Source organism: Pleurodeles waltl, chromosome 3_1 (assembly GCF_031143425.1).
Source record: "Pleurodeles waltl isolate 20211129_DDA chromosome 3_1, aPleWal1.hap1.20221129, whole genome shotgun sequence".
Classification (NCBI taxonomy): Eukaryota; Metazoa; Chordata; class Amphibia; order Caudata; family Salamandridae; genus Pleurodeles; species Pleurodeles waltl.
Genome location: NC_090440.1, coordinates 1502245213 through 1502262459, shown reverse-complemented (window position 1 = coordinate 1502262459; position 17247 = coordinate 1502245213). Strand labels below are relative to the sequence as shown.

The 17247-nt window shown below is 41.9% G+C and overlaps 1 protein-coding gene across 1 annotated transcript in view; it reads right to left on the bottom strand.

Annotated features, from left to right (window-relative positions):
• KYNU (kynureninase) overlaps positions 1 to 17247 on the bottom strand; it is a 915617-nt gene that overhangs the window by 154854 nt on the left and 743516 nt on the right. Inside the window, exon 10 of the mRNA XM_069225084.1 lies at positions 1382 to 1455. Coding sequence (XP_069081185.1) covers positions 1382 to 1455 — 74 coding nt within the window. The remainder of the gene's footprint in view (positions 1 to 1381; positions 1456 to 17247) is intronic.

Genomic DNA, 17247 nt, shown 5'->3' with positions numbered 1-17247 from the left:
CACATTCCTCTACCAATATCCCCAGCACTGTGTTGCTTAATTTCCTTTATCTTTTTCTCCCCACTTCCTCCTGTGGCTCGCGGCCGGTTATGCTGCTATGAGTTAGTCCTCTGTAGGGAGAGTATGTCTGTTTCTGCTCTGAAGCAGACATTTCAAAGCACTTCCTGAAACGAGTAAGGTCACCTATTTGCGATTTAGGAGTCAGTATTTAAAATATCGAATCCTTGTGAATTGACAATTGCCTATAGGCACATCATATTTAGATAACCGTATTTGCGAATCAGTATTCATTGCAATTTAGGAACTGCTTAATATAATTTTTGTACATCAGGCTTTATGCAATTTATTTCACCATCTCCTAGAGTGAGTCATGTGCTTTCAATCGTTTCATTTTAGTCACCAGCACGTTGCACTCTGGAACCTATAGTCTTGGCTATAATAATGGGCACAAATAAACTAGCATGTACATTTTTGTTTGTTAAAGATCGGCACAAGTTGACGGTGTCACACATGACAGAAGGTGCTTGATGGCATGAATCCTAGGTCTACTTGAGTAGGCATTATTATTCGTAATAGTTGGCATCAATACATCTATGCATACATATTAATATTTTCGAAACATTTAAAGAAGAAAATTAAATGAGCTATTTCCCTCATGCTTCATGGAAAACAGCACCTGTACAGCTAAGCGCAAATACACTGACAATCACCCTTTCATATTGTGCATTTTTTCGCAGACCACTGCCAGACATCTGTCACTGGCGTTTAACTAAACAGAAGATTTACATTATTTTTACAAAAACCCTAGACGAAAAATTCAAATTCATTAATTAGATTTTGATTTGCATATTCTGATTTATTCAAGTACCACAAGGACTATCATAACATGGACCTACTGGCAACAAATTCAAATAATAAAACTGTATGTAAGTGAATCAGAGTGATTTTCTAAACATTTATGAATTTAATGGCTTGATTTACTAAAGCTTTTCCCCAAATTTGTGTACATGGACAAAATAAACCATTATAAACAAAGCGCATCATGTTAAAAATGACAGATTCATTTTCAAGCCATGAATAACTTATTGTTGCTTTTATTCATACCATCTCATGCAGCTGTTTTATTATTTTCTTTAATATATGTACAATTGAGAACAGCTTCCAAAGAGGACAGCTGCAGTAGAAGGCATGGCTCTTCTTTAGATATGATAAAAGATAAGTACTGTCCACAGTGTGAGGGTACTAAACTGCTTGAAAAATTAATAAAATTGTCTTTTTGACTTTTATCTGAGTTGTTGCATATTCAAATGTCAGTTATTTAAATATAATCCTCGGTTTGAAAATACGATTTTGACCGTGCTCCACGGGTGCAATAACTTACGCTGGCTTCATGGTTTGTGAATGCTTTTCATGAATGAAGGCACCAGCAAGGCCACCTGCCCCGGAATTCAGATACTGTAACGACAATAAGAGACATTAAATAGGCTTGTTTTCGTTTGTAACAGTTAGATTTTAAGCATGAATATTGTTTGAGGCATACTATTTAAAAAATACCATGTTTCAAACTGGGTGATAACTCTTCAATAAAAAAAATCTATTTGCATGTTTTCTCTCATGTGTTCCTTATTTCCATCATTTTTTGTGTCTTTTTCTTCCATGCTTCATTCATGTGTCCTTCTCTCTCTCCATAAGTCTACTAATCGAGTTCCCCTTCCTTTTTTGTTCGAATCTTGAAATCTCTCACTCACTCAGCAATTCATCCTTCTCTCGATCCATCCACTTTTCTTCCACTCCTTCCATCCATCCATTGATCCATCTCTCAGCCCACATGCCTTCCTTCTTTTCATGCTCTGTCTCTAGCTCTCTTTTGTTGCCCCACCGCACAGTTCCAATACGTTCCCCCTCACACAGTGGTATTTATTATTTATGAGCTTCTGTTCAAAGACCATTGGTCCATGAACAAAAGCCAAAACGAACTGTAAAGAAAAATATGAAACGTTGGTTATATTAATCAGAATTGCCCAGTTGCATCCACCCCGCTTAACCCGCTGAAGTGGGTGGTTCATGTCGTCCTTGCTGTGAGATCAGTTATCTCACTTTCATAAGATCAATTTTATTGCAACCTTGGATGTTTTTTAGTAGGTGTGCATTTGTGCAGTGCGAGCCCCTTTCTGGCAGTCTTTTTCTTTGTTCATGTCTACTTCTGTATGTATACATGAGCACCGGACCAAAACCATCAACTACTTAGGAAGTGCTGCCTTCTTCTTTCCGGCTCCCCACCATTGCCCACTTTCCATTTGCTAAAGTTTAATTGTACTGAGAAAACTAGAGGGAATGCTTATGAATGTGCCCCTGAAAGCCTCTGTGCAAGGCTCTGGCTACACAGGAATGAAACTGAGTGTATCCCCTTCCAGATGCGCCATCCATCATTGGACATCTGTGTTGGTTGTAATTTCATTTATAGATGCACACTTAGATGTGCAGTGCATAGTCTGGACCGAGGAATTTGGTGGTCATGAACCTCAACTGGTCCCTGTCACAGATCAGCCCATCAGCTTGGGGAGAACCACCTGATGGAAAAAAGGTGAGAACTGACACTACTGGGTGTAATCCTCCAGTCTGTTTCTACTTGCATAGCACAGGACCTGTCTGCCCCCTGTACTGGTTTTACATTGCCCTGCAACAAGTCACTTGCACTTTCTTTGTCTGAGGCTAGACAGCTTTTGATCTCTTTTATGACACACCGATAGGACACTCACCTTGATACCCTCACTGCCCCTGGAGCTCCTCTTTGCCACTTTCTTTTACTGGAGGCTGCCATCCTAATTTTTTCTTAAAGGAACATCTTCTGCCTCTAATACGGCCTAGTGACCCTGGAAATTCAAGTCAGATCTTACATCATGGAAGCTTGATTCAATGCTTTTAGAAAAGTTATACATTTCTCCATCTGGAATCTAAGGGAGTCTACCCATGCAAAAAGATGACCCACAGCAGGTAAAAAAATAAATAAAATAAAAAACTAATGTTCTTAAAGATGTACTCCTGAGAAATTGAGTCCACCACCACATTTCAAAACGTGATGTGAGGGGGAAAACATCCATTTAAAATAGGCCTAATGCCTTTGGTGATGCAAACTAATGCTTCACAAAGCTACGATCTCCTCATCGTCATAGTAAAAGTGAGTACCATCATTAAATCATAGCACACTGCCCTGGAAAATACATCTTACTGTCTCCAAAGTGATTCTTTGGAGCAATGTGGCCAACTACCTCCTGAAGCTTGAGGGATATAATCACAAATTCTACACTCTCCAGCAAATACAACTGCAATAGAACCTACACTCAAGCACTCAAGCACCCCACCAACCCTCTCATCACCACTATATAATTCAATGCTAAAGACCTCTTATTATCATAATTGAAAGAACATAGGGCCAGATGCAGGAAACAAATAGCTAGTCGCAAAAACTGCAAAAATTGCCGTTTGCGACTCGCTATTCGCGTTTCCCAATGCAGAAATGCATATTGCGAGTCGGTACCGACTCGCAATATGCATTTCAGAATCGCAAATAGGAAGGCGTGTTCCCTTCCTATTTGCGATTCTGAGTGGTATGCAATACCATTTGCGACCGCATATGCGGTCGCAAATGGTGTCGCAGTTACCATCCACTTCAAGTGGATGGTAACCCACTCGCAAATTGGAAGGTTGTGAATGGACCCACAAATATTTTTTCAGGGTAGGTAGTGGTCCAAGGGACCACTACCTGCCCTGAAAAAAAACCGAAACTAAAGGTTTCGTTTTTTTTTTTTGAGTGCAGCTCGTTTTCCTTTAAGGAACACGGGCTACACTTAAAAAAAAAAAAATGCTTTATTTAAAGCAGTCACGAACATGGAGGTCTGCTGACGACAGCAGGCCTCCATGTTTGCGAGTGCCTAGACTCGCTATGGGGCCGCAATTAGCGACCCACCTCATGAATATTAATGAGGTGGGTCATTGCGACCCCATAGCGAGTCGCAGTCGGTGTCTGAGACACCGTACTGCATACCAATTTGCGAGTTGCAAATTGCGAGTCGCAGGGACTCGCAATTTGCAAGTCGCAAATTAGCATTTTGCTACATCTGGCCCCTACTGTTGTACTCTTTGCATGCCCATGCAAGATCTCTTATAGATGTAACAGTGAAGGTGTTCAACAATCGCCAAGTGGATAAAAAATGGCCCTGCACTCCCGAAACTCTACTGGCAAAGCTCCTGGTGGCATCCATCTCCAAATTAACACTTCCCTGTTAAATTTACCCCCAACTACACTGCCATCCAGAAAAATGAATACACCCTACTGATCTTCACCCATTTGAATGATCAGACAATTTACTCCCACCCTTTCAACTCAGTTTCTTCCGATGTCCTCCCACTTGCAGGCCAGTGAAAACAGAAATACTCCATAGAGATCTAAACCATATAAATACAACTTCTAGTCACTCCATACACTAAAAAATACCCTACTATCCAAAGTGAATGAATGAGCTCTTTTTGTCTTAGCACCACCACCACAATTGCTGAATGTGCTAAGAGGCAACAAAGAAAAAAGCAGGCACTGCACCTTACCATGCTGAGGTATTCCATCTACAATTTTCTGCAAAGAAGTGTTTGTATGAGGCAATACACAAGCCTACATGTTTGATTTAATTCTTTAAAACTGATTTTCTATGTATATGTTTGTGCATATAAATACATATATATACGAGGCAAAGTTATGACAGAAGAGGCCAATCCATGTACATAGCCTAATATACACACCTTGCCATCTGAGACAGAGGTCTGATAGGAGAGTCTAGTCCATTTCCATGCCCTACTATGCACAGCACTCATCTGAGAGAGAGGTTTCACAAAAGAGGTCAATCCATGTATACAGCCTACTACACAAAACCATTATCTGAGATAGAGGTCTCACTGGAGAGACCAGTCCCTCTCCCCACATCCTGCTATGCACACCCATCATCTGATAAAAGTATCTGGAAGGAGAGGCTAGTCCATGTAGAACATCTACTATACTTACCCATTATCTGAGAGAAAGGTCTGACAGGAGAGGGCAGTCCACATACACATTAATACTCACACCAGCCATCTCAGAGAGATGTCTGAGCAGAGAGGCCAGTTTGTCTCCCAACAGCCTACTATGCACACCCGTTATCTGAGAGAGAGGTCTGGAATGTGATGGTAGTCTCTGTTCAGGCCCTACTAAGCTAGCAGTGCTCTACACTGCTCCATATTTACAAACTGATGCATTGGGCCTAACATGTCAGTTTGTAAAGCCCTGCATACTTTATACCTGCACCAGGTATAATGTATGCAGGGTAGACGTTCCCACTGGAAAGGCCAAGAAGAACTTTTCACTGTGTCACTCTATGACTTCGCTGCATCAAAATGTTAATGCCTGCTCAGGCCAGCATAAAATTGACACAGGGCTTTTTCTAATGGGACTCTCCTCGCATTGCTGGAGTTGTTTTAGTTTAATGACCCAACCCCCAGCAATGCGTCACTTTAGCACCAACAGATGCATTAGAATTTGTGATGCATCTGTGAAAATGTGCATCATGGTGCTCTAAGTTGTAAATACAGCGCATCCAAGGTGTTGTTAAGGTATGTGTGGCAGGCACAAGTACTCTGACACATTGATGATGATGCATCAGTTCCCTGTAAATGAGGACCTCTGTGTTTAATCTGTTTAGTGCTGTCAGCAGAGGTGGTGTGTGTTTTTAATGTATACCATTCACTCTGTAAATGTTGTATGCGAAGGAGTTACTCTTTCATGAAAGAATGCCACAACCAAAGTGTACCCTGTTTAAATCTGGTAGTAGAAGGCCTATTGCTTTTCTAAAACCTTCTAGAGCAACCCTTTACTCTCTTTAGAATTATCAATAGAGGCCTTTATGTCTGTAAACCCATTTATACATCATGTTCTCTCACAGGAGATACCTTTGTGCAAAGGTGAACTACTCAGTAAACTGTTTTACACCAACCTACAGCCTCTGTTGACTTATTAGTAGAGCGTTGGAATGCTCTAATACAAAAGAGGTAATCCCTCTCTATAAAATTACATTATTAAGCTTTGGATTTATATAAAACCTTATTATCTCTGATCATCCCTGTCTGGTAAAATGTAGTAGAATAGGGACTAATGTTTGTCTGAGGTCTTTTAGACACACCCTTTCCTGTGGTCAGAAATATTAGTACACACCTTGATGTTTATAAAGTCATGTAATACAGGGGGTATTACCTCTCAAAGGCGTTCTACACTAAGCAGTTGGTGTCAGTTGAGTAGCGACTCAGAGAGACTACTGCTACACTGTAGTATTAGCTAGGATCAGTGTTTGATGGAACAGTACAATGGAGAATGTGCAAAATGCTGAAATGTAGTAGCACAAAGCCTACCTTTAATTTTTAGTAAGTACTCTTTAAAAACAGAAAAAAATAATATGTGTTGTTTATTGTTTCTAAAGAATTTCCTATAGAAATAAATGCAAACAAAGCATCAGAAGAGAAAGAAGACAAAAGAACAGTACTACAGGGAGCGCTTCAAATATGGAGCAGATGCAGAGAAAGAAAGTGCTTGTAAAGGAAAATTAAACCTCTAGTCTAAGAAGATTAATTACATCATGTAAACTTTCTTCTATGGGTGTGAGTAGAATGCAACATTTGTCAATAGCTAACAAAAAGTTGCATTATTCTTCAGAAAAGATAATGCATCAAAAAAAGAGCCCAGACAGACAGGTCTATGAACTCTTGTAGAAGAATAGTATGTAATATTATGAGAAGCATGAAAACAGTGAAAAACAAAAAGAACTTTGCAAAACCAGAAAAATCTTGTTTAGTGACTAGTTTTATTAAAGAGAAAGCTGTTTATTCTCATATTGAAGAAAATGAGATGTTTTGATAAACCGAATAATTCACTGAAGAAAAAATGTCACCAGAAGGTTCAAGCGAGTAACACAAACTCCTGCAGTATTTTCCAGGGAGAGTGGAAACACACTACCAGTAATGAGGCACTTTTTAATGAGGAGAGTTATTTTCAGGAAACTCAGTTACTGTTTGCAATTACCAGAGATGGTTGTGCATATGTAATCAATGAAGGCACATTGATTAAAAAAGAAAAATCAGTGCTTCGCAAATTATAAGAGGAAACTAATAAAGTAGTATGTCAACCTCCTCAAAATCCAGTTTTTGAGTGGAAATGTAGAAGTGTATGCAACATAAGACAACTTAGACTGAGATTAAACAAATACAACAAAGCAACTGGGAAATTAAAAAGGAAACTACTGTAAAACCTTGAATCTTGTTCTGTGATGAAGCTTACAAACCTTCAAGGACATTCATCGGCTTGCTTATCACAGCAGATCTGTGACAGTACTGGCTATCACATATGCATGCAGTTAGACAACTCTCACTTCCTGGGATCGGAGTTCTTATTTTCTCTGACTTGACAGGAACTGTCAAGGCTCCCACCAAGTCAGAGCAAATAGCTATGTCCCAAGGGTGTGCACCCTGGGACATAGGAGGAGCCGGCCCCCTAGTGGGTGGTTTTCCCCAGGGCCATATATAGATTCAGGAGAGGGAGGCACACAGCCACTCTCCATGTAAAAAATAAAGGGGGAGATGATAGTCCCTGGGTCTCTTGCAGATTGTGGCCACCCATCCCCACATGCATTGGTCTGTGAGTGTGTGCATGAGTACCTCAGTGGGATTGTCAGTGGATGCATGAGTCTCAGAGTGGATGTGTGAGCAGATGCATGAATCTTTGAGTAGGTCTGTGAGTAAATGCATGACTGCCTGAGTTGTTCTCTGAGTAGGTTTGTGATTGTCTCAGTGTGCTATGATTACGTGCATGAGTGTCTGCGTGGGACTGTAAATGGATGCCTGAGGATCTGAGTGGGTCTGTGAGTGAGCGCATGATTTTCTGAGTGTGTATGTGAGTGAGTGCATGAGTCTCCCAGTGGGTCTGTGATAGGGTGTATGAGTCTGAACGGGTCTGTTAGCCGGTGCATGAATGTCTGAGAAGGTGTGTAAGTGGTCCATGAATGTCTGAGTAGGTCTGTGAGTGGGTGCATGCGTATATAAGTGGGTCTGTAAATGGGTGCCTGAGAGTCTGAATGGGTCTGTGAGTGAGTGAATGAGTTTCTGAGTGGGTCTGTGAGTGAGTGCAAAAGTTTCCCAGTGGGTCTGTGAGTGAGTACATAAGTCTCTGAGTGGGTCTGCGAGTGGGTGTATGAGTATCTGAGTGTGTCATTCTGTGGGTGGGTGAGTGTCTGTGTGGTGTGTCAGTAGCTGTGTGAGTGACTCAGCCACAAAGGAACCACACCTACCCTTTTATCCCACAAGAGTCCACAGCTTCGAACAAACAATCTACCCAGGTGATGTTCTTTCCTCTTCCTTTGGGATCACTCAGAGAAATATGAATGCAGGGTTGGGTGGTGATGGAGGTTAGCTGCAGGGCCTAGTTAGAGGCCAGGCCTTGCAGTCAACCCCCCACATTCATGGCCAAAGCCCGTGCATGGTGTGGGTTTGGGTAATTATAGCAGGTTGGCTGCAAGTTCTGGCTGCAGGCCAGACTCTGAGGCCAACTCCTGCTGTTCATGGCCAAATGCCATATGCAGCAGTATTTGGATTAACATATAGTAATTAAAATTACTTAACCTTAAAAAAACATAGAAATTCACTGAAAAAGATAAAGCTTACAGGGTCATTATCGTTATTGAAGAGAATTTAAAACAACATAGAAATTAACTTAAAAAAACAAAGGTTACAGGGGCGTTATAGTTTAGATCTGAATTTACTCTCACAAAACCAGAGAAATTCAGCAGTTATAGATATGGTGAGCTAAAGTAACTATAACTCGTTCCCCAAAGTAGCTACAACTCACACCGCTGCGGGCAGACTGTGCAGCCAACCCCGCTAAACTCCCAACCCCATGCTGCGCACAGGCCTGTGGCCATGCATGACAGGATTTGGCCACAGCCCTTCTCTCTGGTTGGGAAGGTTTATCTGGTGGTGACAGTGACTGTAAGTGTGTCTGTATGTGAGAGTGGATGCATCAGTGTCTCAGTGGGTGTGTCAGTGTCTGTGTGTGTCTGTGAGTGGGTGATTGAAAGTTTCAGTGGGTCTGTGACTAGGTGTGTGAAAGTCTGAGTGGGTCTGTGAGTGGGTGCATGAGTGTCTGAGTAGGTCTTTGAGTGGACATGTGAGGGTGTGAGTGGTGCTGTGAGTGGGTGCATAAGGGTCTGAGTGGGTGTGTGAGTGGAAGAAAGAGATTGAAAAAGAGAAATTGAGAGAGAGAGAAAGAAAGTGAGAGGGAGATAGAGGGAGTTTTTTCAGCTTCAGTGAATGATATACTTAAAATGAGATAATTCTGGACAAATAGAAAAGAAAAATGTAGGAGGTGATGTTCCCTGGGGTAGCAGGCGGGCCAAAGTAAAATAAAAATGCCCCTGGGACCTGGTCCACCATGCAAGCATGTAAGCCCGCACTTGTTTGTTTTTTGTTTTTTTCCCCAGTGGATTTGCCATGACTTCTGCCAAAATCTTTTTGTTTTTTAATTTGCCCTGGGGGTGTTCCTACCCTGGCCCCTTTTGTTATTTTTAAATTTTTATTTCTGGCTGCCAGCACTTTCTTGTTGAAGTGTTGTAAACAATCTGATCACAACACGAGATAAGGAGGGTTCGCAGAGCCTTCGCGTACCTATATATAAAGAGTTGGATTTTCTTTAATTTCTCTAAAACTACTGGGTGGATGTACACCAAATCACAAAACAGTCGCTTTTGGGATCAGGCCCTAACTTTCTGACAAATTTGGTGTAATTCCATCCAGTGGCTTTATATATATATATATATATATATATATATACATACCACCTTCCAGTTTTTTGCCCTGGAGACCCCATCCCTCCTCAGCCCAAATAATTATTAGACGGGGACCACGTGCCTCCCTCCTGGGCTGATTTTTAACCCAGGACCCATCCCCTGGGCCTGGCCAATTATTATTAGGTGGAGGGAGCCAAGCAGCACATCCTCCCAGGTCGATTTTGGCCCTGGGGACACCATCCCCTAGTGCTCAGCCAATTATTATTAGGGGAGGGGTAATTCATTCAGCAGGGGCTGAGAAAAGGGGGGGGCAAAAATACTTTTCCCCATGCAACTTCCATATGGATTTTGAACATGACTACAGCCCAAACCACTGGACAGAACTGCACTAAATTTGGCAGAAATGTAGCTCTTGCTCCAGAAAGAGCGCTTCTTGGAATTTGGTATGAATCTGTTAATTAGTTTTGGAATTATTAAAGGAAAAATACATTTGTATATCTGGGCAGAGTCTGAGCACAGATCTCCTGGTGAGAAAGGATTGTCTGTCAGTACTTCAGCCAGGAAGTTCTAGCTGCCATCAATGAGTAATCAATTTCATATTTTACAAAACAAAACTGTGTACAAATCGGTAATAACAATGATGTGCAGCACCACATCGACTATGTGAACTAGGAAGGTGAAGTATTTTCATGCCTTCAAATGAATGCCATAGGGAATATAAAACGTTTCTGCAGAACCCAAATTATTCAGGTCACCTGAAAGGTAACTGCCACTGTTTTCATTCCGTGGCAGCAGTAAAATTCAATCATATCTGAGAAGTACATTCAGAGAGCTTACAAATGGAAGACCAGTACTATCAAAAGTATGAACAATATATATAATTCAGACAAAACGTGCATCGAAGGGGTAGCCATCATAGTGTGCATTACACAATAACTAAATGTAAGGCAGAACCACGATGCATGTACTTAAGACTGGATTTAATTGAGATAACATACCAGTGACAGCTGAACATGTGACTGCTGCAGAGAAATGGACCCTCAGACCGCCTATAGCATTGCTATACAGGAATAAACATTTTCTCTACAATGGCATGATGTGTTAAATGCACATAAATCAGACAATGAAACACTCTAATTTATTTTGTTATATATAATTGGCAATTTGCCAAGACAAACAATCAGGCTCTGCCAATTTCAATGTGTAATATCTTTATTGTTTAGTTAATAAAAACCATAACAATCAGCTCTTAACATGCCACATAAAATTATCTTAATATTCCATAAGCTCCTTTACCATAAAAACCTATCATAAAATAAAAAACAAATGTATAGGCTAAAGTGCAGAGTGCCAGCTTTCAGTTCTAAAAGAATTAAAATTAATTAATCAAGACTGTGTCTTGGTATGTACAGTCAGAAATTTGATAAATCTGCATATTGACTGTACATCACAAGGGTCAAACATTGACATCACTGCTGGCCGACAGGAGCGAGTCCCATTTCTCACAAAGAGCGGTTTTAATAGTTGTTGGTGCGCTTCTTTTAAGACCTGACAAATACAAATCAGATGGACCATATCTTCCTTAGGGCCATTACATAGCCTGCAGGAAATTTCTCCTCCGTTCTTCCACGATGGTTGGTTCGCTCTGGCTGGTAAAGCTCCTAAGCGAAGTGCCAGGAAACGATGCTTGATATGAGATGCGAAGGTTGCGGACAGATAATGTGATGGCGCCAAGATGGTATATGTATCCATTACTGACCAAGCGTGTGAGCGCTGCGCAAATTTAGCTTTATCATCTAAAAATGATTGGGAGCCTATTTCCTTTTTTAACGCTTGACACAAGAGAGGATATGTAATGTTGGAATCTCATAGGTAATTTGTTTGTGTTTCTTGCAAAGAGTTATACCTGTTGTACACTGAGGTTACATTGTTATTCACTGAATTCCATAGCGCCATGACTAGAGGGCTGACAGTATTTCTGCTTATTTTGTACCAAGTTTTTATTGTATGGGCTTTCCTGTCAAACTGCTGTTGTGTTGGTCCAAATTCCAGCCTAACCTGTGCTGGAGAAGCCGAACAAGGAAGATTGAAAACTTGCTTATAGATTTTTATTTGTTGCCGATCCAATAGAAAAACATCTTTCCCATGTAGAGCCGCACTTCCATATGTAGTGGCTGGGAGGAACTTGGCCGACATAACAGACAGTAATGGTTTGTACGATGGACCTTTTAATCTCTTAGCTGAGGTGCAGAAAGCAACCACCAAGGATTTGCACTTCTTTGCAATATGCTGCTTTTGTAGTACAAGACTGGTCTTATTGTCTATAGTAAAACCAAGGTATTTGTAACTGCAAGTCGTGTCAAGTGCAATACCGCTCAACTTTATTTTGTTTGCAGAATTCAAAGGGCATCCTATGGACATAATTTTAGTTTTTGAAATATTAACTTCTAGTTTGTTTGTCTTTGCGAAATCGTCTAAGGTACTAACCAGCCGTTGCAGCCCCATTTTTGTGTGGCTTAGCAGAACAATATCATCCGCATATGATAGATGTGATATGGACAGACTTCCCATCCTGGGAAGGTTAAAAAGATGGGGGGACAGGACGCAGCCTTGCTTTAGTCCTATATTTGTTTATATTCTCCGAGAAACTTTTGAGCCATCTGCTACCTTGACCTGCACCCAGGATTTGTCATACAATAATTCAATACACCTCAGAATACGTTCATGCAAGCCCCAGCTTCACAGTTTCCTCCAGAGTGTTGCTCTGTCCACTCGATCGAACGCACTTTTGAAGTCCACAAAGCATAGATATAGATTTTTCTTTAAGTACTTCACACGGTTGGCAATATCACCTAGCGTGAGAATATTGATCACTGTGCCGTAGCCCTTCCGGAACCCAGTTTGGTTCTTGGGGACCTGGTTGTTTAGATTGGACCAGTTATGCAGGTCTGCTAAAATTAAGGAGGCAAAGTATTTGGCCTCACTGTCAATTAGTGCTATCAGTCTGTAACTGGCTAGGTTGGCTCGACTACCCCCTTTATATATCGGATTAATGATGGATCCTTTCCAACTGTCTGGAATGATTCCGTTGCGCTCAACTTCGGTATATAATATTGACAGTGTTGCTGACCAATAATCCGGATCAGCCTTAAAAATGGCTTGCGGGAGGCCATTAGGGCCGGGCGCTCCATCCCTACGGCCCCTTCTGATGACTTGGGCAATTTCCTCGGTACTGAATTCTGCCTCTGTAAGCCTAAAGTCTGTGGGTTTTACTGCAACCTTTAGTTGCTGGTTTTCCTCTAGAGAGAGTGGCTTGACAAAGATGTCAGTCAAGTGATCTACCCATTTGTCTTCTGGAATTGATGTACAATTTATTATCTTTACCTTTCAGCCAATCTCGTTCACTGATGCCCAAAATGCTCTAGAGTTGGCCTTTCAAGAATTTACAAGTAATTTGAGCCAGAATTCATCCTCCTTTCTTTTTTGTATTTGTCATACCTGTTTCTTATAGTTTTTTCGTAAGGTTTTTATTTGTGCGCATAAAGATTCCGTAAGAGGTCTATCTTTTGTAGATCTAAGGTTGCGCCTTAGTTCTTTTCTTAATTGTAGGATTTCTGATGGCATGCTCAGTGACCTCCGATTATTATTTGGAGCATGACGCCTGTCTGTGCCAAGTGAAGGTATTGAACGTAGAAAGCTAGCCCACACGTCCACGGTTGACTGATCTTGACATGCTATTGATTGAAGCAGAGTTTTTATTTTTTTGCACAGCCGTGGTAGTGAGGACTCCATCCAGATCAGGTGATTTAGGTTGACGGAGGTTACTGTTCCCAATTCATTTATAGCTGAAAGAAAGCATGGCGCATTCCAAACCAGTTCTATGTGTTGAAATGAATGGTCACTGTAGAGAGTCGGTTTGATTTTGAATTTACTGACATGTGCTAGCAGGGGAAGAGAGAAGACCATGTGATATATTGTGGTCGCTGATTTGGCACTGTAATAGGTGGGCTTTGGCGGAAGATCTTCTGTCACCCTGCCATTTAATACTCTCATGCTCAGATGCTCTAGGGCCTCGACCAGTTGTTTGCCCCTTATATCTAGTCTCGTCTGTGCCAATGGAAACTGCGGCAACACTGACCATATAGCGTTTTCAGCTGCCAGTTGGTCGTCTGGTTCTGGAGTATCTATCAGATTGCCACATCATTAAAAATGCTCTCTTGGAGTCCATCAATAGGGAAAAAAATATTCTGTCCATAAACTCGGCACATGCAGGTCACCCTACCTGCGAGATGGGAGATCTTACCCAACTACATGCCTCTCTTCTAAACACTCTACATACCTCAACGGTGGTTCTCAACATGCAATCAGATAAACTAGATTTACAAATGGACCTAATGAAGGTAATGGCCACGCATAAACTTTACTTGCTGGCCATCCGGCCAACGGAGCAAAATTGCAATTACCAGCGAGCTAGTTGCAACTGTGGCCCAATAATTGATAAACTGAGTATGTTACTAAATATTTTAATAGAGATCCTACAGGAAGTCAAAACAAATAAAATCAACAATGCCATTCCCAGGAATTGTGAGTCAGCTGACAAAGTTACATGCCAAAAGACGTAAGGTTTTGTTGTAAGCAGTCCGGCAAAAAAAGCAGCAATAACTCAGTGCCCTAATCCAACTCACATAGATGGATCAGATGGATCATCACTGTCTGAACAGCGGTCTCAAAATCTGAATGTATTAATGAGTACTCAGTCCCAATACTGAAGCCCCCATCCAATAATTTTTACCCCATATTTTCAATTCTCCAGAAATCACAAACTCAGGTTTCGGGGCATCTAGAAAGCACCCAGCCCCCAAATCATATAAAAATCACAAGGGTTGGGGTAGTCAATGGCTCAGGACAACCACCAACTGGAGACCTCTTACCTGCTGTTCTGCAAATGTCAGCTAAAAATAACATGCTCCAGCAAACACACCAAGTTCAATCAAACCCGCACACTACGGAGTTGAGGGTGGAGGCTCCTCATCAGGGGGGTTCAAGAGCAGAAAAATGCACGATTAGTGAAAAATTGGTGACACAACCACATGCTCAATTACCAGTGAAAATCCCATCAGGACCATCAAGCTTCGGAAAACGAAGATCAAACCATACTCCACAGACAGAGGCATCAGCAATCAATTTGTCTGGTAGGAACAAGAAGCAATTGACGCCTCCAAGACCAATCTTTTACGCGGCCGTTGCACAAACTGCTGCCCCACAATCTACCGCAACCTTCCCGAATTTACCACAGGGCATCTTGTCAAGCATCAAAACGCCTCCTTGGAGAGGTTTATCCACCCAAGTCGCCGCTGTGCAAACCATAGCAATTCCTACTAGTACAATGATGGGAACTTGGTCGAATCATGAACAGCAATCAGACATAAATAGCAATGAAGTTAAAGTACAGCCCTACAGTCAGAACCTGAAAAAACACCTCACTTAGTACACAACTTGCACTCCAGAATTAATACTACCAGTAGAGAAATGTACTCGATATCAAGCCCAAGATACCACTACCCCACAAGGGAGGTCACAATTTCTAATGACAACGGCAGAGCAAAGACTAAAGTTACGTTTCAAAATACGCAAATAGGAAAAATAGATCCTGAAAATCATGCCACCTTAAGCAAGCAATCCATTATGCACAAAGGGGTGCCAAATAACTACCAGCTGGGGGATGATCAGCCAAGCAGACCAATGTCACAAAGCAACACAAGTCACTCCCAACAATTACAATTCACTCACGCTATCGAAAAAGACAGGGAATCAAGGAAGATTCTTTTAACCCTGTATTTTAAATCACAGGGCCAGCAAGATTGCCTGAACAGGGGTAACATCATGAGGCTTCTGGCAGAGTTCCCATCAACTAAGGAGATCACATCCGCAGATCTAACATCAGTGAAATTCCTCCCCAGCAGTTCGCCGAACGACCCTGAACAAACATTGACAATGTGGAGAACAAGTGAAATTGTTACATCAATTATGGCAGTCAAGCAGCAATTTGAAAACTGGGGTATACGGTTATCTCAATCAACTAGACTGCGCTATCCTCTTCCCCTACTGGCAAATGTAAGAGGAAAAGTAATCCAAAAACCGGAGCCACAGGCCTACGAACCTGGATGGGGTCCAGATTTTGGGGAACTCGTAGAGTGCCAATCTAAGAGGGGGGAAAATGTTTCAGAAACTTCAACTGGCTGGCTATCTGTAGGGATTGAAGTACAGGATGAATGTAGATGGATGGTGCATACCTTAAACCCGAGGAGAAGTAATTGACCAAGTACACGTAATGTAGTAGATATAGACCAAAGGCTGGCAGTCACCATCATGTCTTGGAACATCGCGGGAGCAAAAGCAATTGTTACAGATGGATTTAAAGTAATGACCAGTTGTAATTATTCAATAATAGCACTTGAAGAAACATGGCTGGTAGATCCAATAGAACTAGGAGGCTACTCTCTACATCATATCAAATCTGTAAAATCAAATAAATCAGGCAGACCAAGCGGTGGCCTAGCCACATATATCTCTACGGCACTTCATGCCACAACAGAGCAGCTAGCCTTCTCTACGACAGACCTAGAGGCTATAAAAATCAATTTTAGTAACAGCCATTCCGTTGATCATCTTCAATGTCTATGCTCATCCACTGAAGTATCGGTAAGCACTTCTCTTTGAGCAACTACTCCAGAAGGTAGAAGAGATAAGATGTGTCAATCCAACATGGGACATTTTAGTGACAGGCGACTTTAACACCACCATGTTAAAGCTTGCAGTAATTTGGTGAGCGGGGCACCCGGGATACTCATAAGCCGCAACCAACCTAGCAGGCCGCTTCCGTGTGGCCCCTGTGCACTCACTCCACGGCTGTTACTAGTACAGCTGCACTCACCTTGCCTGAGGGAATTACTGGAACTACTGGGAGGCTTCTTGACACTTGAATACGTTCTAGATTGTCCGGGGGGGTGGGGAGGAACTTTTCACTCTTCCTTTTGCCCCCTTTTACACTTGTGCCTCACACAAAGGCAAGGTCAGGCTTGCTCCCAGTTCTTATGCTTAGGACCACTGAATTCAGCTGATCTCTTTCGCCACCACCACTTCCTTCTCCTGCTCCTTTTCAAGTCTCCTGAGCTCGCGCTGTTCTTCTCCTCCTCTCCTCCTCTTTTCCGATTCTCCGTCCTCCCTCTAGTAATTGCCACTATTCCGTCAGGTAGATGTACAGAGGTGTACAGAGAGTGAGATTATGATTTTGCCCCTATGCCACTAGGACATCCTTGCCAAACACTGGGACTCCATTTGACTTCCCAGGTGCATTCTGGGAGTTGTGGTCCTGAAACAGGTTGGAATCTTTTAA